Below are 22,260 nucleotides of genomic sequence, written 5' to 3'. Positions count from 1 at the left end.
CTATGTCTTTACATCATCAAGGTCACGGACATTCAAGGTCATCGCATTTCATATTTTTTAGTGATGGATCAATAATCTCTACTTTGAAGTCTATCATTTCTATAAATGAGAGATATTTACCATAATATTTTTATATTGATCTTTAACGAATAATCTTGATTTAAAATCTAGTTTCTAATTTTTAATAGGTTAAAATAAAAAATATCAATATTAATTTAATAAATATTGTAGTTATTTTTAACTCAAAATACAAATAATATTATCTGATATAAATTTATATATATATGTATATCAGATAATTAACCTTGCAAATATGAATACACAAGAAATAACAATTCCAGTACCATGGGGACATATTTCAGGTAAATTTTTATTAAAAAATTTTTTTTGCTATTAAATGAATTATTAAAAACTATTTTATGTAATTAATAATTATTTTAATAACATTAAATTTTGTCAAAAATAATATCAATATCTGGAATTCATTTAGGTCAATTTTCTCCATTATTTCAATATTGTTTTTATTCTTGTGTAGTTTTAATGAAAAATTTTCTATTTTTATTATTTTCGGTTTGATATAAACCAATTTCTAATTAAGTTTTATCTGGTGTATTCATGGGAATGTTAACTATAGTAATATTCTGTTGCTTTTTGCTCTTAAATCATGGTGTTTTTTTACTATTATATAAATTATTGTGTAATCAAAAATAGCAGTTTAACAAGAGCTTATCAGCAACCAGTATATTTTTGTGCGACACATAATATTTTGCCTTCTCAATATGTTAAATTAACTTAAAAAATTGTTGTAATTACTTTGTTATATTTTGCAATTTTTTGTAACTTAAAAAATATGAAAATTATATAGTTCTATGTGTTATATTTAAATTTATCATTTTGTTAGTAAATACAAAATAATTCAATAATTTTTAGTTTATTAATTTTTATTTTAATGAATTAACATAAAATTTATTGGCAAAACAAAATTTAATTTCAGCTAAAACTTGGGGTAATACCATGGCTACTAGAGTTCTTTGTGTCCATGGCAAACAAGATAATTGTGGAACATTTGATAGACTTATTCCTTTACTGCCACCTGGCTTCTATTTTGTATGCATTGATCTTCCAGGACACGGAAAATCTTCTCATTATGCTCCTGGATTTCGAATAACATTGGAAACTTTTACCATTGCTATTAAGCATGTAATCGATTTTTTAAAATGGAAAAAATTTAAATGTATTGGTCACAGTTTGGGTGGTATGATTTGTAGTTTATTTGCTGCGATTTATCCAGAATATCTAGAACATTTAGTTATGATTGATAGTGCAGGACCTGCTATTGTTCATCCTGATGAAACGGTCATATATTTAAGGAAACTTTGTGATGACTTGTTAACAATAGAAAAAAAAATGTCTAATCAATCACCACCATCATATACTTACGAACAAGCATTAAATTTAATATTAACAAAAAGGCCATCTAAACTAACACAAAAATCTGCTGAAATACTAATAAAACGTTCATTACAAATGAATGCCGATAAAAAGTATTCATTTTCAACAGATCAAAGAATGAAAGTATATAATGATTTGATATTATCTCCAATGCAGCAATTGATCTTTGTTCAAAACATTAAATGTCCATTATTATACATTTGGGTAACTGACAATCCTGAACAAAAAACTTCCAGAGTTAAACTAGTAAGAAAAATGTATAAAAGCATTTCCAATGCACAAGTTGTAAAGATAAATGGAAATCATGATGTGCATTTAAACCATCCAGATCGAATTGCTAATCTAATAGAAGCATTTTTAACTGCAGAAAATTCTAAGCTGTAACCATTTGTGAACATTTAAATATAAATAGTATAATAATAATAATTAAATAATTGTGAATAAGTTTTTTTTAATGTGATTGTGTATTGTTATGAATCATTAAATAATTATTTTTTTTTTACTTTTTTTAAATGCTAAATAATTTTTGCTATATATTTTTAATTGTATTTGTATTAATTTTGATTACAGCAAAAGTTTATGGAAATGAAACTAACCCTGCTGTTCTTTGTGTTCATGGAATTCAAGATAACTGTGATACTTTTTTTAAACTCATGCCTTTATTACCAACAGATTATTACTATATTTGTATTGATTTACCTGGTCATGGATTATCTGCACATTTTCCACAACATGTTCCTTTGGAATTCATTAATTATCTTAGTGTAATTAAACTAATAAGAGATCATTTTAATTGGTCCCAGTTTGTTTATCTGGGACATAGTTTTGGTGGTCAGTTAGGATCATGGTTTACTTCTACATATCCAGAATATATTAAATGTCTTATCGTTCTTGATACAATGGGACCTCGATCTGTTGACTGTAATATAACTAAGCAAAATGTTAGAACTCGTATTGATGACTTTCAAGCATTGCAGAGTCGCCAGAAAGGTCGTGATCCTCCAGTTTATACCTACAATCAAGCTATTGAAAAAATTAAAAGCAGCCGACCATCTAAACTTACTGATGAATCTGTACATATCTTAGCTAAAAGAAGTTTAATCAAAGTTAATAATGAAAGCTTTAAATTTTCATATGATCAACGCTTGAAACTACAGATACATCCATTAATGACCTTTGACCAACAAAAAAATATTTTAAGTCATTTATCATGTCCTATTCTATTTGTTTTAGCAGATGAAAATTGTGGACGTTATTCAAATTATTTGAAAAATGCTTATGAATTTTACAGCACACATCCAAAAGTTACAATTAATTATGTTAATGGAGATCATAGTGTTCATTTAAATTATCCAGATAGAGTTTTCACTCATATTTTAAAATTTTTGAAACAATATTATTAATTAAAAACTACAAGTTTATGTTTTCTTGTAATTTTAAACAATCTTGTAAACTTGTTATGTAAAATTACATATTTGTTTTAATTGTAATAGATTTATTTATTAAAATCAGGGACTAGAAGAAAATTGTCTTGTGGCTTTTATTTTTTTTTGAAAAATAATTTTGGCTTTAATTAAAAAAAAGAATTTTAGAATCATTTTTTAGTTTAATTTATTATGTGTTTTCACACCTTGTATTATAAGTCTTTTCCCTTACAATACAAAATTTGAAAAATGTTTTTAATTAATGCAAAATAAAGTAATTATAATTCACAAATATTTTTGTGTTCCATTGACAAAATATAATTTTAATTAATCAAAGAATACTTTTTACAATTTTCATTTACATTAATCCATATAGCAGAAAAAATCAAATTATTGCATACAATATTGTTATTATTTCCTTATTTAACATTTCCATTTTTTTTATTATAGCTAAATTATGGGGAGAAAATATAGGAGTACGAGTTCTTTGCGTCCATGGCTTACAGGATAATTGTTCCAGCTTTGATTGCTTAATTCCTCTTTTAAATCCAGATAAAACTTATTTATGTGTTGATCTACCCAATCATGGTTACTCATCAAGAGCACCATTGGGAACTCGTTGGATACAAGAAAATTATGTTGTGAGTTTGAAACAAGTTGTAGACTATATACAGTGGACCAAGTTTCATGTAATTGGTCACAGTATGGGAGGACAAATTTTAAACCTTTTCACTGCTCTCTATCCTCAGCATGTAATAACACAAATTATACTAGATAGTAGTGGGCCTATACCAGTTGAACCTAAAGAGATTGTTTTATTTACAAGACAAGTAATTGATAAATTGTTACAAAAAGAACAAGAAATTCAAGAAACGGATGTTATACCAGGGTACACCTATGACGAAGCTTTTCATCATATTAAACATAGATTTTATGGAGAATTAACTGATGAAGCAGCTCGTACTTTATTAAAAAGATCTATAAAGTATGGGCTCTCTGGAAAATATAATTTTAATGCAGACCAGCGTCTTAAAGTACCTTATCATCAAATGTTATCTCCTGAGCAACATTTAAATGTAGTAAGAAATATAAAATGTCCAACTCTTCTTATTATAGCTAAAGAAAGTGCTGAATATTTTAAGACAATTTATAAGGCTGTATTTGATATTTTCAAGTTAAACCCATTTGTAGAAATTATTGAAGTTGAGGGTAACCATGATGTACACATAAATAATCCAAAAAAAATATCAGAAATTATCAACAAATTTTTAAGCAGGAATAGTTGCAAGTTATAATTTAATGATATTGTTATTTATCATAGAAAAAAAAATATATTAACTACAAACAACATAAATATATGTTATTTCAAACTGAGAGTCAAATATTTAGTTTAAATGAAAAGAAATTATAATTAAATTAATGTAATTTACATTATAAGGGCCTAGTATTTGAAGAACATATTAACCATACCTTATTCTTCTAAGTAGAATTATTAAATTTGAAAATAGTTTACACTGTTGAACTAAAAAAAAAACAATGATTTATAACAATAAGCATTTATACCAAAATTATTCTATTAATACCTTTTCAGCTTAGAATCAAAGCCAACACTCATTATAAAAACTTATATTTTGGTACCATTTTCTAAATTCCATGTACAATATACTATATTTACAACTTTATATTATTCAAAATTTTTATACTTCAGGAATTATTATTTTATTATTAGTTAAATTTTGAATCATAAAATAGAATTTTGACAAATACAATTTTTCAAGACCAAATTAAACTCTTAAAGATGTGATATTCTAAATTTATATTTAAGAAAATTAATAGGTTTGGTAGTAAAGTATACATAAATTAACTTCATACTTAGTATAGATGTTAACATAACATCAACTACAGAAATATGGCAAGTATTCATCTGTAGTAACTAAAATAGTATCAGCCTACAATGATATTCAATTTATTTTATATTTACATATTATTAATTTACCAAGTAAAAAAGATGTTTATAATAACTCAATTTTTTATAACGATTAATTAACAAAATGTGGTTTTAGTGAAAATAAAAATATAACATCCTAATAGAAAATTATAAATATAAATAAATAATAGTCATAAAAAAAATTTATTTATATTAATTATTGGTTAAAAATATTAACTGATATTAGTAATAATTTACATTAACATAAACAATGAACTTAAGAATATAACATCAATACTTTAGTTATCATATAAGTTACTCAATAATATGTACATAAATTCTAATTATCAAGTGATTCAACTGAATGACCTAAGGAATCTGAAACAACATAAATTAAAAGTAAATATCAATCAACTAATAATTTTACTCTATCTTAACTATTAAAAAAAAATTTGGATAAAAAGTATAGCACAGTATTTCTTGGATTATTACTGACGTGGTATTGTGTTTCCCTAATCTGAACATAATGTTATTGACCTATACGGAAGTGTATCGGGATTTGAATTTAAATCAAAAGTACTAGATAGCCTAGTGGTAAGGTTTGTCTTAACAATGCCTTGGGTTGTGGATCTAATCTCGTACCATGCCTCTTTTAACATGATAATATTTTTTTTAATTTAATATGTGTACTCAAATTATGACTATTATCATTGGGCTAAAGGCATTGGCAAATTTATTTATTTGCTTTATTACTATAAGTATTAACTCTTTTCATTAAATGTCATAAGGTTTTAATACTCCTCTAAATAGAATGTCTATTGAAAGTATTAAATTGTCTTCTTTTGGTATTTTTAAACCCGATTGTGCATCAATCGCACAATACTACATATAAATCAATATTATGTAAGTTTGTTATACTTATATTTTAATATTATTTGGTAGTCTACTTTTATATTTGCAACATTGTATACTTCTTTCTTCAATCTTATAATTTTCATTTTTAAGTTCTATTATGTTTAAATTTTGCTAACATTTAATTACTATACTTAAGTCTTTGGCGTTAATTCAAAATAAATAAATAAAATCTAAATTTTTCTTAGCATTAATTCTCATAAAAAAATCTTTCAATTTAAATGAAGTGTATTAAAATAATTTTAAACTTACTTTGTCGATCCAAATAATTGTATCGTTGTGGCAAAGGCCTAAAAGCAGAAGAATGTAATGGAACAGGAGGTGGTGGTGATATTAACCTATTTTGTCTTCTTGTTAAAGAGACAGGAGATGGAGGACCTTGGCCTAGAGCTCCAAGTGGAGGAAGCCTTTGGTCAGTAGAAGTATGAGGGGTGGGGAATATAGGAGGAGGAGGCTCAAAATCTAACAATGTAAAATCTGGTGATACAGTAGGTAACGGAATGTCCAAAAGTTCATCTTCAAAATCTTTTGAGGAATCCACACTTTCTAAGAAAAAAATATAAAACATATAATTTAAATACAATTTTAATAATCTAAATCATAAAAATTATTATTATAGTAACAAATTCATCTATTCGCAAGCCTTTACTTTTAAATTATAATAAATATATTACTATATTCATATTATGAATCATTTGTAAAACATTAGTTTACTATTAATAATTTTAAAAAACTATATCATTATGAAATTCAATTTGTAATGTTCACATTTAGATAAGAGAAAACTGTGTTATCAGACTTATTTAAAGAAATTTTAATTTATTAATAGATATATTATTCTAATGCAATTTTTTTTTTAAGGCTACATGTTATTTTTAAAAGTGTAATTATATAGCATAAATAAGATAAAACTCATCTTATTTGTGTAAAAAGTGTGTAATAAGAAATAATATTTCATCCTATAAATATAGATTAGATAAAATCTAAATTGGAAATTGAAAATATAATAACTTATTAATAACAATGCATAACAGTATTTCAAAAATTAATTTTAAGATTAACAACTTCTAAGTTTTATTTTTCTGTAAAAATGAGGCAAATGAGATATACAAGAGTGTGAAAATTATAGGGGCATAATTAATGAAAATATAAATTATAATTATTAAAATTTTGAATAGTTAAGTTCAATGAGTTTTAAAGTAATTTTAATTTTAACTTATTAAAATAAAATAGTGTTTGAAATTTAATAGTTTACAAAAAAATCAAACAGAAATTATACCAGGGACTGGTAGATTTAATTAGTAATAAGAAATGTGGCAGGCTGTTGCATCAATAAAAAAAACAGTAGGACAGATTAGGTTTTTTTCTGTTATTAATTGAGCCATATAAAACACAGGATAGAGTGCGGGTGGGTGAAATGGAGAGAAACGTCTGGTGTGTATTGCAATAAGGAATTCAGTGTAACTGAAAGTCAAGTTCTATAAAACTGTAGTGAAACCAGTTATGATGTATGGTTCAGAGTGATTAGCAATTGACAAAAGAATAGAGCAGAGAAAGAGTGTATAAGGTGAAATGAGGAGATCAGTGACAATAGGCGAGAACGTGATTGGAGAGATGGAAAGTTTTTAGGGTCAGTTATGCAATAGAGCAGTGGTCTTGACAAGGAAGTAAGACACAGGATTAAGTGCGGGAGGTTGAATTGGAGAGAAGTGTCTGGCGTCTTATGCGATAAAAGAATTCCAATGAGGCTGAAAGGTAAATTCTACAAGACCGTAGTGAGACCAGCTATGATGTATGGTTCAGAGTATTGGGCAGTTGATAATAAATTAGAGCAGAGATAAGAATGATAATAGAGAGAAGATAGGATAAGGAATGAACGTATAAGAGGAAATATAGGTGTAGTATCAATCGTTAAGATGAAAGAAAATAGACTTAGATGGTTTTGTTATAAGGTGTGAAAAATCGCAAGTTGTAAGAACAGTTATAGAAATGAATGTTGAAGGAAGAAAAGGTAAAGAATGAACAATAAAGAGATGAAGGGATGTTATTAAATGCGATATGAGGATGTCTGATGTGTGTGTAGATGATGTGGAAGATCATGTCAATTAGTATTTTAGAATAAGGATGGATGACTCCAAGAAGTTGACATTAAGACGAGGAAAAAGATGATAAGAAATTAAACAGAAAGATTTTTGTTTTTATATTAAAAGAAATAAGTTGTTTTTATTTGTAATGATCCTTATTGAGTAATATGAGTATCAGTAAAGCCATCACCCTTCATTTAAATTTATTTTACAAAGTATGTACCAAGTAGTGTGTCCTACTAATTATGAATAAAATAATCAAATCTTTTATTACTTTTACTAAGATTGATCAATAAAAATTTTCAATGTAAAAAGCCTCAATACTTCTACATTAAAACAATATACGATCCAAACTAAAACTATTGACTAAGTCATTAAAAAGATGAGATGTAAGAATAATTAAAGGAGTTATATGCCTCATAATATTATATCTGAAGACATTAAAAACAATTTCTTGATATATTAAATGAAATCTTTTGATAGTTTAGTATTGGAGGACACCTATGATTAGTAAAATTTACTTACTTGTGCCATTGTCAAACTTTTTATCAGACATTGTTAATTTGTTTCTAAGTTGAGCTGTTTCAATTTCCATTTCTTTGAGTTTTCTTTCTGCTTGCCTGAATGCCATCTTAAAAAGAAAAATTAATCAAATTTTAACTGTAAAAATTTTTGTTAAAAAAAATTAAGTGTTTTCCATTAATTTTTAAGTTCTGAAATTTCTTTTTCTTTAGTTAAGGCTTAAATTTAAGTAATTATATTGCACATATACTTTTTTTAATTTAAAACTAGATATTTTTTAAGTTTATCTCAAAAAGATGGATAGATACAGTTATACATATTTGTATATGAAATTAATTATTTTTAAATAAAGAATTTACCCAATTATCATTGGCTTTCTTATCTGCTGCTGATAATTGTATTTTAAAGCTTGCTTCTTGATCATTAATTTCATTTTTTAATGATTGATTTACTGATCTATAATAATTAATTTAAATTAATGAATAGAAAAATATAATCCTTTTTTTTTTTACTTGTAATTTGAAATTTCTTGATTTAAAAATTCAATTTGTTTATAAAGATTAGTAGATTCTCCAATTTCGTTTTTATACAACGAGGCTTTTTCATCTATTTGTCTAAAATTTAATTCAACAAAAACTTCAAAATTTGAATAAAAAAAAGTCATATTTAAAATTTTTAATTACCTTTGATATTCTTTTTCCTGATCTTTGAAAAATTTGGATAGCACATTCAATTTAGTTTCTTGCTCATCTTTAGAAGATTTTAATTTGATATAAGAAGTTTTTAGATTAACTATTTCATTATTCAATGTATCTATTTGATCTATGAGATAAAAATGTTTAAAAATTAAAAATAAATTATTTAAATAAATCTAACCTCTACTTTGCTGATTTGACTTAATAAGTTCCTCAATTTTGTTTTGGTATTTTTCACACATTTTCTTTGTTGAATTTAATTCAGCTGATGATTTAACTGAAAACAATATTTCTTTGGCTTCTGCAAAATTGAATTTCTTAGAAATAAAATCTTGTAAAGCATCTTTGGATAAGGATGCTTCGTCTTCTGCTATCATTAAAGCATTATTAACTTTATTCAATTCATACTGTAAATCATTATTTTGCTTTTGCAATTTTGTTTTATCTGCTAAAATCTAAAATAAATAATTAGCATCAGGTTTAAATAAACTACAAAAAATAAATTTGAAATATTGCATAACGAAACATTACTTATTTAAAAAAAAATGTATAATAATCAGTTTTAAAAAATTTCACCACAATTATATAGCTGATAATGATATTTTTAAAACTTTAATTGACTGACCTTTTTATTATTACATTTTTTTTTTTTTTGTATAAGAGGTAAAATAGGTTTTCTGCTCTCATGCAAGAATTAAATTTCTAAGTTGAAAGGATGTTCAACATAAAACAATGAATCAATAAATAAATTGGTATTAAATTTAAAATATGCATTCTTTAATTTCAAATTTCATTTAAATGCGAACTCTATAATATTCTTTTTTACAAACTATTACAAACAGTCATTTATACTAAAATATCAATCTTCATATACTAATACAATTATTATTTATTTACTAAAATAATGACGCAACTAAATATTTTCAGTTCTCTGACATTTTCACCAATATAAATTAAAGTATGATAATTTAAAATAAAAAGTGACTTTTATCTTTTTTTTAACTGCTTATAATAGCAAACATTAATCTTACTTATAAAAAAAAAATTAAGTCTTTTGAAATATGTATTTTTTTAGAAGGTTTTGTAATGTACATTACAAAACATAATATAATATTTTATAGTAATGTAATATGATGAAGAATATTCTAGAATATTAATACCATATATATTATTGTACTATAAATGAACTTAATTAAAATAAAAATTATTTTTTTATAACAATCCCTGTAAATTAAAAAAATTTTACCTGTTCTAAATGGGACACTGTTTTTTCGTTTTCATCCATCAATTTATTATTTTTTTGTGTCAGTTTATCATTAATAGAGTGTAAATTTTTAATAGCATCACACTTTTTCTCAATTTCTTCATGTAATTCCAAATTCTTTACAATAAAAATATTTAGTTTTACTTTTAATTCATTCATTAGAATATTTAATGTTTAATATTTAATACTTTTTCTCTCAGATTAATAATCATATTTTCTGATTCATCAAGTTTGGTTTTGGTTAAATTTACATAGGATTTATGTTTTTCACTTGACTCCAATGCAGATTTAAATAATTCATGCATATTGACACCAGCTTCAGTAAGTTCAGAAACTTCTTGTTGAAGCTTTGCTATGACAATGGTCTGTGATTCTATGGTGTCCTGAATATAATAATATTTTGTAAAAAAACATTTAATTTAAAAAATTAGTTTTAGATGATAATAACCTCTGATTCTGCTAAATTATTTTTGAATAATTCATAATCTGAATTTTCTTTGGATACCTGAAAGAAGAAAATTATTTAATATATTCGAGATTTATTTTAATAAAATTTGTTAAATTACTATTGTTGTATTTTCCACATTATGCTCTTTTATTGTACACAATTCCTGTTCAACAATCAATAAACTTTGTTCTTTTACAGCTAATAATGTCAACAAATAGTTTTCATAAGAACCTTTCTACAATAAAAAAAAAAATGTTAACCATAATTAAAGTAATGAAAAATAGTTTTACATACTTGATATTTACAATAACCAAGAGAAAACAACAATGTGATTACTGCAGAGACAATGAAATATATTTTTGAATTATCATTCATCTGTTTACGATGGCTTATATTTTCCTTAAAAAATTATTTATTACCATTAAATGTTTTAAATAACTTTACTAAAATAAGTTAATTATTATGATAAAGAAAATGCTTTTCTCTTTAATTAGTATCACAACTTGTAAATTACAAATGCTATTGCCTTTAATCAGCAGCAATAGTTGACATTATTCTAATGTAACCTGTGATTTTGTGAGTTCTTGCTTACTAATGATAACTAATAACTTAGACATAATAAATACATAACAACTATTAAGCGAGTATTTTAAAATATATTAGCACTAATATACTTAAATGGGAGGTATGCATATTTTTATCTCTAGGAATTTTTGAACTGCTCTACTCTTTCTGACCTAGTATAAAAGTGTGATATTTTTTTAAATACTCGTTCAATAGTTGTTATAGACCAGCCATTTACTTAATTTTAAGCTAATTAAACATGTGTTCCCATTTAAAAAACTTAAGTTAATGTTATTTAAAAGGGAGATAGAGGGATAGGAACAATTTTATGTTTGAAAATAATAAAACATAGAATATTATTAACTTTTGAAAGAAAAAAAAATTATAATTTGTCTTATACTTTTATTAATAGATATTGCTTGAGTCGTAGTTAAATAATCACCCTATATATATATATTTATTTGTTTAAACTTACATCATTGCCAAAATCTTCTGTTGAAAAAACATCTATTTGTTGGTCTAAAAAAAGAAAATGGTTCCTTGAAATTAAATGTATTTACAGTATAACTAATTAGTATAATTAGTATTAACAAAATAACAATATGTAACTAAAGGTTATATAAATTTCTACACATGTGTTTTTACTTTATTTATTTATTTACATTAGTTTTAAAGCTATATGTTAGGGTGTATATTATTTTTCAACTCACCCAAGTACAATATAATGATGCAACTATATTGTACAGTTATTTTTCAAAATAATATACAATTAAAATCTATTTAATTTAAAAAAAACAATGGCCATTAGCTATGATTACATAAAGATAAAAATTACTTGTATTTTAAAAAGAGGAAATATATTATAGTTCATTTAAGAATAAAAATAAAACTGACATACAGTTAAACTAATTACTATATTTTAGGTTGATATAATAATGTAAGTATAATGTTATCCTAATAATTTCAGATAAAAATAATAAAACTATTAACTAAAATACTAACCATTATAAGTGTTCGAGTTACTAAAAAATCTCATGACAAAATTTACTGTGTTCATTGTAGGGGATGTTAGCCATTGTTCAACATAATCCATAAAATACCACTCATCATTTGTATGAATAATTTGTTTATATTCTAAATTTTCTATTTCTTTTTTAAGAGACTCAGTATTTTTCTCCAAATTTTCTATAATAAAATTTTGGTTTGTAGTTGATTCAATAGGTTCATTAATGTTTGTTTTGCTAGATTGTTCATTATTATTTATTAAATGGAGACATGCTGTTCCAGTGCAGCTTTCAGGATGTCCAAAAGAAGAGACAAAGCTTCCTTTCTGTATATTATTTATTAAAACAGTATTAGCTGAATTGTCTGGGTATGTATGCGTATGTATACTTGCAGTTGGATCGGAACAATCTGTACCAGGTTTACATTGAATATTATTAGGTATTGAAGCCTTAGTAACTTCACCTAACATACTTTCCTGAATACCTGTTTTATCCATAGTTAGATTATTTTGTGAAATTTCATCTTTTACTTTAATGTTTATATTGGAATCCACATTTGATAAATTTTCAGTAATATCTGTACTTTTTGGTTGATTAATTTCATCATTACTTGAAAAATTATTTGAATTTTCTGTTATAAATCGATTATTAGTTTTATTGTCATCATCAATATAATTAATTGTTGTAACAACACTATTAGAATTAGAAGAATTATTTAATTCTGTAGGTATATTTTTATTAATGGTCTCAATTTTTTGTATTACGGGTATTTCATTAGAGTTTTTTATTTCTTTATCATTTAATGGTAGTTTATCAACATGACTAGAGACATTATTGTCATCTATACTCAAATCACCGTTAATGACAGTTTCATTATTTGATTCTTCTGCTGGCATATTTTCTATCTGGTCATTTATATTATTGATCTGTGATATATCAAATTGTTCAACTTTTTCTATCTCTTCTGGAATCTCACTATTTACTGTTTCAGCAATAGTAATAACATTTGGTGTAAAAGTATTATTTTCGTCTTGTATGTCAGACTTAGCTGAATCTATTTCTTCTGCATTTAAATCAACTTTCTTTTCAATTTCAGTCTCCAATTTATTTATACAATTATCTAATAAACATTTGTCATTGTCATTTGTTGGTTCAAGTGATTTTTGTAATTCAATTTTATCACCAATTTCATTTAACTCAGAATTTACAGTTTCTTTTAATCTTTGAATTTTATTTTCATTAGAAGAATCTTTTATATCATCATTTGAAGATAAATTTTCGTAATCTACAGTTAAATTAATCTCTGATTCATTATCAATATCATTACCCTGTTCAAGAACATCATCACTATTTTCAGGAATACTTTTTTGATTTTCCATAGGAGTGAATGATGGTGCATCATCAGACTTGCCTTCATTAGCTATGTTATTAGATGTATTTTTAACAATATTTTGATTTTTAATAATATTATATTCGTTATTATTTTTTATTCCTGAAGACTTATCAACAAAATTAATAACTTCATCATTATTTTTAGTTTCATTTACAATAATTGAATCATTAAAATGTTCTACCGGAGTTAATTCACTATAATTGCTATTTGGTTCATTTCCGAAAATTTCATTTTTTGAACTATTTATAGAAATTTCTTCAGTTATGTTAACATTATCATCATTTTCTATTAGATTTGAATTATCATTTGAATAAAGTTTTGAAGTATTTTCATTGTTTATAAAAACTGCACTACATACTGTATGGGTTTCCTCGTTTATTTTGACCAAGTAATCCCAACCTTTACTAGAAAAGTTTATTACTTTAAGTTTGTTTTTATTGATAATATCAAAACCCTAAAACAAAACAATAATACAATAAAAATGTATTTGTAATATTCACAATCAGTAAAAGTATTATACTTGGTATTAACCCAACCATTCTATATGTTGAGTCAACAAAGACACTTCCAAAAAATTTTTAAGGAATGCCTGTGATTTTAAGTGTACCAAAATTTATATAAATCACGCTTTAATTTAGTGAAGTTTTAGAAGTTAACTTTTGATTACAATCATAGAAAAATTCATTGCTCATATGGTTTTCTAATAAAATTTATTTTTATCAATCACTTAAAATAACTATTTTTTATTTCTTTTTAATATGAAATAAATTTTAATTACATGGTGAATTTTTAATGATACATAAAAATTAATAATCTAGATACATTATTTTATATAAAAAAAAAAATTATTGAACACTACGGTTTGTGTTCATATTTTTAAATTGCATTTTACTGTATACAACATTTATTATTAAAAAAAAAAATTAAACAAAAATGAATAAAATATTTTTTAGTACATTTTTATGAAAAAATTCACTATTTAACAAAAATAAATGGGGGTTTTCTTAATTAATGACATTAAATATAGCAATTATTTTAACTATATTACTTCTTATTATTTAATTGTTTCATTAAATACAAGTTTTAATGGTAATATTTTTAATACTTACAGAGTTTTTTTTAACCATAAATTTATCTTTACTATAGCCTATGACTGGAACAGACTTCCTATTGTTCAAAGATAAATACTGTCCATCTGAAAATAATTTAAATATTGAATTATATATTACAATCAACACTGATTTCAAGAGTTTTATTTTAATTTTTAAGATAGAATCCAATTATTAGTTATTTGCTTATTCAATAAATTTTGAACAACCTAAAAGATCAAAATCAAAATCATAATACTTACTTTCAGATGTAGTTTTACATAATGAGTCTCGACATTGATATTCAGTCACTTTACTAGGATCACACGTATTTGTAGCAAAAATAACGTATACCGATATAACTAATATAAAAACGATTTTAAACATAAACATAGTGAAAGGTGAGGCACTTTAGTCATTTAACTCAAGTATACAAACTTATTCATTAGTTTGAAAAATTTAAATAAAAAAGTAGATATTAAAGTTTTCTTTAAATGAATTTGCAAAATATCACATTTTCTATTTACTTATTTTTAATCATTTTCTATGACGATAATCATTACGTACGACGTGTTGCTTGGCAAATTAAAATGCATTTTGTACAGAGAAATTATCACTAGTCTTTGTTGATAACAGCCTTATTTTATTGATAACAATTTTCTTAATTGAACACGTTGACAATCAGCTGTTATACACTTTGAAATACTAGTTAGTTATTGTAAATCATTTGTTTTATAAAAATTGTATGAAATTATACATTATAAATTATATCCTCAAGGGATATCGAAGAGTATTTTATGTCTATTAATGTGTTGAGTGCAAAACTCAAATACTGAACAATATAAAAATTGAATTTGTTGATTTGAAATCTATTCTAAANTGAAATTGTTGATTTGAAATCTATTCTACATTCGAAACTGAAAATTTGATACCAATTATCGCCTTGTACTTCTCTGTTTTAATATTAACTAAAAAATAGTTAATAGTTATAATTCTGAATGATAAGATTATAACTGATTTATTTCAAATAGCATTTGTACAAAAATATTTGATATCGTATATTTGGTCCATATATTTTGGCATAGTTTGATCATATAAAAAAATATAGGATTTTGCTTATAAAAAAACAGAAACTAATAAGTATCAAGTAATGACAAGAATATTTCCCTATAAAAAAATTGTTCTTTCTCTTTTAGCTTCGATGCGAAGCTGAGAAGGTATTAATTTTACTATGATGTGTTTTTTTATTTTATTTTTGTGTGTCTGTGAACGCTCAATCTCAGCTCTCGCTGGACCGATTTTGATGAACAATATGTCAAAAGATCACAAATTGTATCTTGTCGAAAACATAACCCTCAAAAATTGAAAAAAATTCCCTTGTTCCCCGTAAATGGGGGAAACCTCCAAAAAAATTACACATTTAAAAATCGCTAATTTTCGAAATTTTTTCAATTTTTTTTACTTAAAAGTGCTATAACTTTTTTAAAAATAACCAAATCAATATAATTTTTTTTTATACAGATGCATGATATCATTACCTTTTATTTTTTTTAGCTTCGATGCGAAGCTGAGAAGGTATTAATTTTACTATGATGTGTTTTTTTTTTTATTTATTTTTTTGTGTCTGTGAACGCTCAATCTCAGCTCTCGCTGGACCGATTTTGATGAACAATATGTCAAAAGATCACAAATCGTATCTAGTCGAAGACATTACCCTCAAAAATTGAAAAAAATTCCCTCGTTCCCCGTAAACGGGGGAAATCCCCCAAAAAATTACAAATTTAAAAATCGCTAATTTTCGATATTTTTTCAATTTTTTTTACTTAAAATTGCCATAACTTTTTTAAAAATGACCGAATCAATATAATTTTTTTTTTTATAGATACCTTAGATAATTACCTATCATTTTATATATTTTTGTGAACATTTGACCCTTTAACAGCCCAAAGGATGGGGTTTCAAAATGGTAACTTTTTTACAAAAAATTAACTTTTTCAACTTAACTTTTGAAAATGTTCCGGAAAGACTGACAATTTTATATATACCTTAAATTAAAGCTAATGTAATATACTTTAATTTGAAAAAAAAAAATTTGACCTCTGGACTTGTCTTCATGGTGAAAATGACTACCGTATGCAAAAATATGCTATTTTTGTGAAAAAATTCTTGATATTATATTTTACATTTTTTAACATTATGTTGCTATAACTTTTTAAAAAATGCATGAATCAACTTTATTCTTTAATGATAAATACTTTATATATACTTCTTTCATTCGACATACTTTTTTTTAAAATCGGACCATTTCCCTTTATACAGGGGGGGTGCAAACCTTTTAAAATGCGTATAGAAAGTAGAACTTTTTCAACTTAACTTTTGAAAATGTTCCGGAAAGACTGACACTTTTATATATATCTTAAATTAAAGCTTATGTAATATACTTTAATTTGAAAAAAAAAAATTTGACCTCTGGACTTGTCTTCGTGGTGAAAACGGACATCAAAGTTAAAGAAAAACGTACGATTTCCGTGAAAAAAATCTCGATTTTATATGTTATATTATTTAATTTATATTTTATATAACTTTTGGAAAAATGTATGGATCTATATTATTATTTTTTTATAATAAATATTGATATACCCCTTTCATCTGGCACGCTTTTTTTGTAAATCGGATCATACCCCTTTAACAAGGGGGGTCAAAACTTTAAACATGCGTATTGTTACTACGATATTTTCAATTTAATTTTTGAAAGTATTCCGGAAATACTGACACTTTTAAATATATCTTAAATTAAAGCTTATGTAATATACTTTAATGTGAAAAAAAAAAATTTGACCTCTGGATTTGTCTTCATGGTAAAAATGACTACCGTATGCAAAAATATGCTATTTTTGTGTTAAAATTCTGGGTTTTGTATTTTATTTTATTTTAAAATACCTGACAAGGGGAGTACAGATTTTCATAAATATTATATAAATTAAAATTGATATAGTATAGATAGTTAAACTTATTTAAATATGTTTGTTTCTTTTAAGTCGAGAAAAATAACTTTGAAATTTGAACTAGCTTAAATAGCCAATTTTTCAACCGCCGGAAGCAACGTACGGTTGCCGAGTTGGTAAAATTTATGTTTTACACGCTTGGGGTACGAGGTTCCAACCCGCATATGGCAATGAATTTTTTGCATTTTTTCTTAATTCTTTTTAAGTTAGTATAAATTTTAACTCGTTTGATTTTTATCACATTTAGATTCAATAACTTCAATAAAGATCAAGGATCCCATCACTTTAGTCGCCCCTTGCAAGAAGAAATTTCTTATTCGTATTAAAATTATTTTACTATATTTTAAGTTTTCGCTTCGATGCAAAGCCGAGAAGATATTTTTTTGTGACTATCATTTATTTTCTCTGCTCTAACTTGACCTACTTTTTTCAACAATACGTCAAATTACTACAATTCGTATCTAGTTGAAGATATTACTCTCAAAAATTGAAAAAAAAATTCTAATTTATCAATTAAACAGTTAGTTATTACATCGTCTCCATAAAGACAATTAAAATCATTAATTTCTAATGTTTTCAAAATATTTATTAACGAATGAAGTTTGATATGATAGGTTTCAACTACAAAATTAAATCATTTTACTTTGTAATTTAATAATTTTTTTACTCTATTTGTGTGTGCTACTACTAGACTATAATATTACAATTTTTTTTTGTAACATGTTGCTATATAAATCATTTCTAAAAAAAATGATTGTTTTTTCTCCTGAATTAACAATTGATTTTTACAAATATAATCAAATTTTATAATACACTCAATTGAGTAAATCTTTTTAACAACTTTGTTTTGATTGGTACATTTAGTTAAAGTAAATCATTAAAATTAATTAAGTTCTCAATATTTCAATTATAGAATCTTTTCAACAAACAACAAAAGTTCCTAGGAAATTATTACTATTACTTCTATTTAAGTTATCTATTACCATAAAAATGCAAAAAAATATTGAGCTTTTCTGATAAATTTACAATAAATAGTAATTATAAAACTTTCTGACTGCATATTGATCTTAACGATACAATTTTTTTAATTGTCATAAAATTTTCTATTTAATTATGTCAATGTCAAACTTACCAATTGAGCTAAAAGTTATGGTAAAATAAATTTTTTTTTTTTATTATAAACATTTACAACAATCAACTTTAAACGATTAACAAAATAGGTTAAATATGTCATTTTCCTTATTTTTAACTTATTAATAATCAAATTAATATTAAATATTATATCAAATCAGTATTAATTTAAAACAATTTTTTTTGTTCTTAATTATTTTTTTTTATATGTAAAAACTATTTTTTAATAATATTAAAACTTAGAAGTTATAGAAAAAGTCTAATTGCACATTTTAAAACATCGCGAAAAGTTGATTTAGAATAGTATATTTTTGTTTCTGATGGAAGTTCCTTGTAGTCCAGTGTATAAAACTTATAACTTTGTTAATTGTTATAACTTTATCAAAAATGACCAAATCAGTATATTTTTTTTTATTTAGATGCATGTCTTTATCTATCATTTGGTTTTTTTTATAAATCTAACCCTTTACCTGCCCACAAGAGGGATTCAAAATATTAACTTTTTTTTTTTTAGTTAAAGTAAATCATTAAAATTAATTCAGTTCTGGATATTTCAATAGTAGAATCTTTTTAAATATCAAAAATTACTTAGAAATGATTACTATGATTTCTATTTAAGTGTTCTATTACGATAAAAATGCAAAAAATAATGAGTTTTTCTGATAAATTTACAATAAATAATAATTATAAAACTTTCTGACTGCATATTAATCTTAAAAATAACATTGTTTTAATTCTCATAAAATTTTCTATTTAATGATTCATTCTAGTCAACGAAGGAGTAATTTTGCAGAATAGCAGAAAAAATTCCCAACAAACTTTTTTTTTTTTTGTTTTAATTAGGCAATTGGTGGATTATTCCAAAAGCAACATCAACTCTTATTTCTTTAATTATATCATGATTAGTAGTTCTTTGATTTTAAAATATAATATATGAATATATACTAATTATAATTATTAAATTTAGTATGAAATTGATATTTAATATTGTAATTTAAACGGAGAAATTATAAAAATAATAAAGAAGTTATATTTTGCTTTACTTTTACGTGTATAAAAATTTAAAGGGCTTGATACAATAATTTTCAATAAAAACTGTTTGTTTTTAAAAGTTGAATTAAAATATGTATAATGACATACTAATAGTCCTCAAGATTGGAATTGAGCTTTTTTTTTACAGCCTCGCAAAAGTTCAAAAATATGAGCTTTTTTAATTTTCTCAAAAAATATTTAACTTACAAAAAAAAGTTTCGTACAAAAGTTGTTTAAAAGACAATTATAAACAAAAAAATTATCTTATATTTTTTCATTTAAACAAATATTTTTCGAGTTACATTACATTTAATATGAGTACTAAAATTTATATTCCATTTTTTTCATTTTACGGTTACTTTTTATCATGTTACACTTACGTTAGACACAATGTTATAAATGCATATGTGTGTATGACATACAGTGTATGTGTCAGTTTATTTATTTATTGTATCATTAAAGTGTAGTGTATATTAATATACAAGCGATAGAGTAGGTAATTGATTTGACGCTATAATATTAAAAACCAACTAAACGCTAAATTGTACATTCCGAAACTACAATCATATTATGTCAAATGCCACCGGAATTATTTTTCTTTTTCTTTGCCTTAATCCCAACTACTTGGGGTCGGCCATTCTTATCCTAAGCTTCCACTTGACACGATCTCCCACATCTTCTACGCTCAAATCAGCTGTCCTCAAATCGCATTCAATAGCATCCCTCCATCTCTTTTTTGGTCTTCCTCTATCTCTTCTTCCTTCAACATTCATTTCTATAACTGTTCTTACAGCTTTCGATTCTTCTTTCCTCATACCATGACTAAACAATCTAAGTCTATTTTCTGTCATCTTATCCACGATTGACGCAACACCTATACTTCCTCTTATATGCTCGTTCCTTATCCTATCTTCTCTAGTCACTCCACTCATCCAACTAAGCATTCTCATCTCTGCTACACTTATTCTCTGCTCTACTTTCTTATCAACCGCCCAACACTATGAACCATACATCATAGCTGGCCTCACAATTTCATACTAAATTTAAAAACTATAATTAGTATTTATTCATATATTATATTTTAAAATCAAAGAACTACTAATCAGGATATAATTAAAGAAATAAGAGTTCATGTTGCTTTTAAAATATTTCACCAATTTCTCTAAAGGAAACACTATCTACAGATTTGCATCGAAGCGTTTCTTATGATAGTGATTTTAATCACTGTCAGATATCATCTATACTTATCTCATCTATGCCACGTCTATACTGTGCCTCGACCCCACTGTGCTACCGTTTTTTTTTTTATAAATCTGACCCTAGGCCTGCCCACAGAGGGGGTTTAAAATGACAACTTATTCACAAAAAATTAACTTTTTCAACCTAACTTTTGAAAGTGTTCCAGAAAGTCTGACACTTTTATATATATCTTAAATTAAAGATTATGTAATGTACTTTATTATGAAAAAAAAAGCGGACTTTATTTTGTCTTCACGGTGAAAATGGCTATTAAATGCTATTTTTGTGTGTAAATTCTCGATTTTATTTTTAACATTATAATGCTATAACTTATTGAAAAGTTTATGGATCAACATCANATTATAATGCTATAACTTATTGAAAAGTTTATGGATCAACATCATTTTTTTATGAGAAATAATATTTTTTAATAATCCCTTTTTCATTCGACATACTTTATCTGAATCAGGATATTAACAACGAAATAGCAGATCATGTTGCTTTTGGAATAATCCACCAATTTTTTAAAATTAAACACTATCTAAAGATTTGCATCAAAGCGTTTTTTTTGATAGTGATTTTTTAATCACTGTCAGATATCATAATACTTGATCACGTCACCACTGTGCCGTGACCCACATGTGCTGGATTTATTTTTTTTATTGTTTTATCCTTAATACCATATTCCATTAAATGGTAAAAGGGCAAATGTTATACACTCAATAATTCTTCCATTTCAAATAATGCTGTAAAAAATTTAGTAAGTGATTTCTTGCAAATATGTGATAACATTATTATAGAGTAGCTACAAATAATAGTAAAAAATAGCTCAATATTCCTGTCGTAAATTTCTTTAAATATAATAAATATGATACCTACCAGTTGTAATCATTTCAATTTAGATAACTAAATATATTTAGTAAAAAAATATTTATATTATTATATTGTTGGACAAGACTATTTTGTCTTTTTTTATTTTTAATATAATTCTTCAATATTTTTTTCTTAGATACAGTGAATCAAATATATATTTTGACAGTCTAAAAAAGTAATTTGGCTTTTTTAATAACGCTCTT

The 22,260-nt window shown here is 24.5% G+C and overlaps 2 protein-coding genes across 4 annotated transcripts; one reads left to right on the top strand and one right to left on the bottom strand.

The window, feature by feature from the left end:
• Positions 1-40: 40 nt before the first annotated feature.
• LOC126905521 (serine hydrolase-like protein) lies at positions 41-4,230 on the top strand. 3 transcript variants are annotated; one of them, XM_050685276.1, is made up of 3 exons: positions 41-362; positions 995-1,863; positions 2,023-2,123. In XM_050685276.1, exons 1-2 carry the CDS (start codon positions 314-316, stop codon positions 1,834-1,836), a joined length of 891 nt encoding a protein of 296 aa, XP_050541233.1. In that variant the 5' UTR covers positions 41-313; the 3' UTR covers positions 1,837-1,863; positions 2,023-2,123. The 3 variants fall into 3 exon arrangements, with proteins under 3 accessions (XP_050541233.1, XP_050541232.1, XP_050541234.1); XM_050685275.1 differs by lacking the exons at positions 995-1,863; positions 2,023-2,123 and adding an exon at positions 3,327-4,230; XM_050685277.1 differs by lacking the exon at positions 995-1,863 and having other exon boundaries at positions 2,023-2,978.
• A 758-nt stretch (positions 4,231-4,988) lies between these two features.
• On the bottom strand, positions 4,989-15,371 carry LOC126905518 (transport and Golgi organization protein 1). The gene is made up of 16 exons (XM_050685264.1): positions 15,041-15,371; positions 14,799-14,884; positions 12,295-14,143; positions 11,768-11,811; positions 11,023-11,127; positions 10,847-10,963; positions 10,729-10,785; positions 10,469-10,663; positions 10,263-10,397; positions 9,198-9,471; positions 9,005-9,143; positions 8,834-8,935; positions 8,681-8,777; positions 8,325-8,430; positions 5,968-6,261; positions 4,989-5,181 (listed from the first exon to the last, which is right to left on the bottom strand). The coding sequence occupies exons 1-16, from the start codon at positions 15,168-15,170 to the stop codon at positions 5,144-5,146; spliced, it is 3,768 nt and encodes a 1,255-aa protein (XP_050541221.1). The 5' UTR covers positions 15,171-15,371; the 3' UTR covers positions 4,989-5,143.
• Between the last annotated feature and the right edge of the window lie 6,889 nt (positions 15,372-22,260).

Source organism: Daktulosphaira vitifoliae, unplaced genomic scaffold (assembly GCF_025091365.1).
Source record: "Daktulosphaira vitifoliae isolate Bord-2020 unplaced genomic scaffold, ASM2509136v1 Scaffold_4, whole genome shotgun sequence".
Lineage (NCBI taxonomy): Eukaryota > Metazoa > Arthropoda > Insecta > Hemiptera > Phylloxeridae > Daktulosphaira > Daktulosphaira vitifoliae.
The sequence above is the reverse complement of the archived record's forward strand: the minus strand, read 5'-3'. Positions and strand labels throughout refer to the sequence as shown.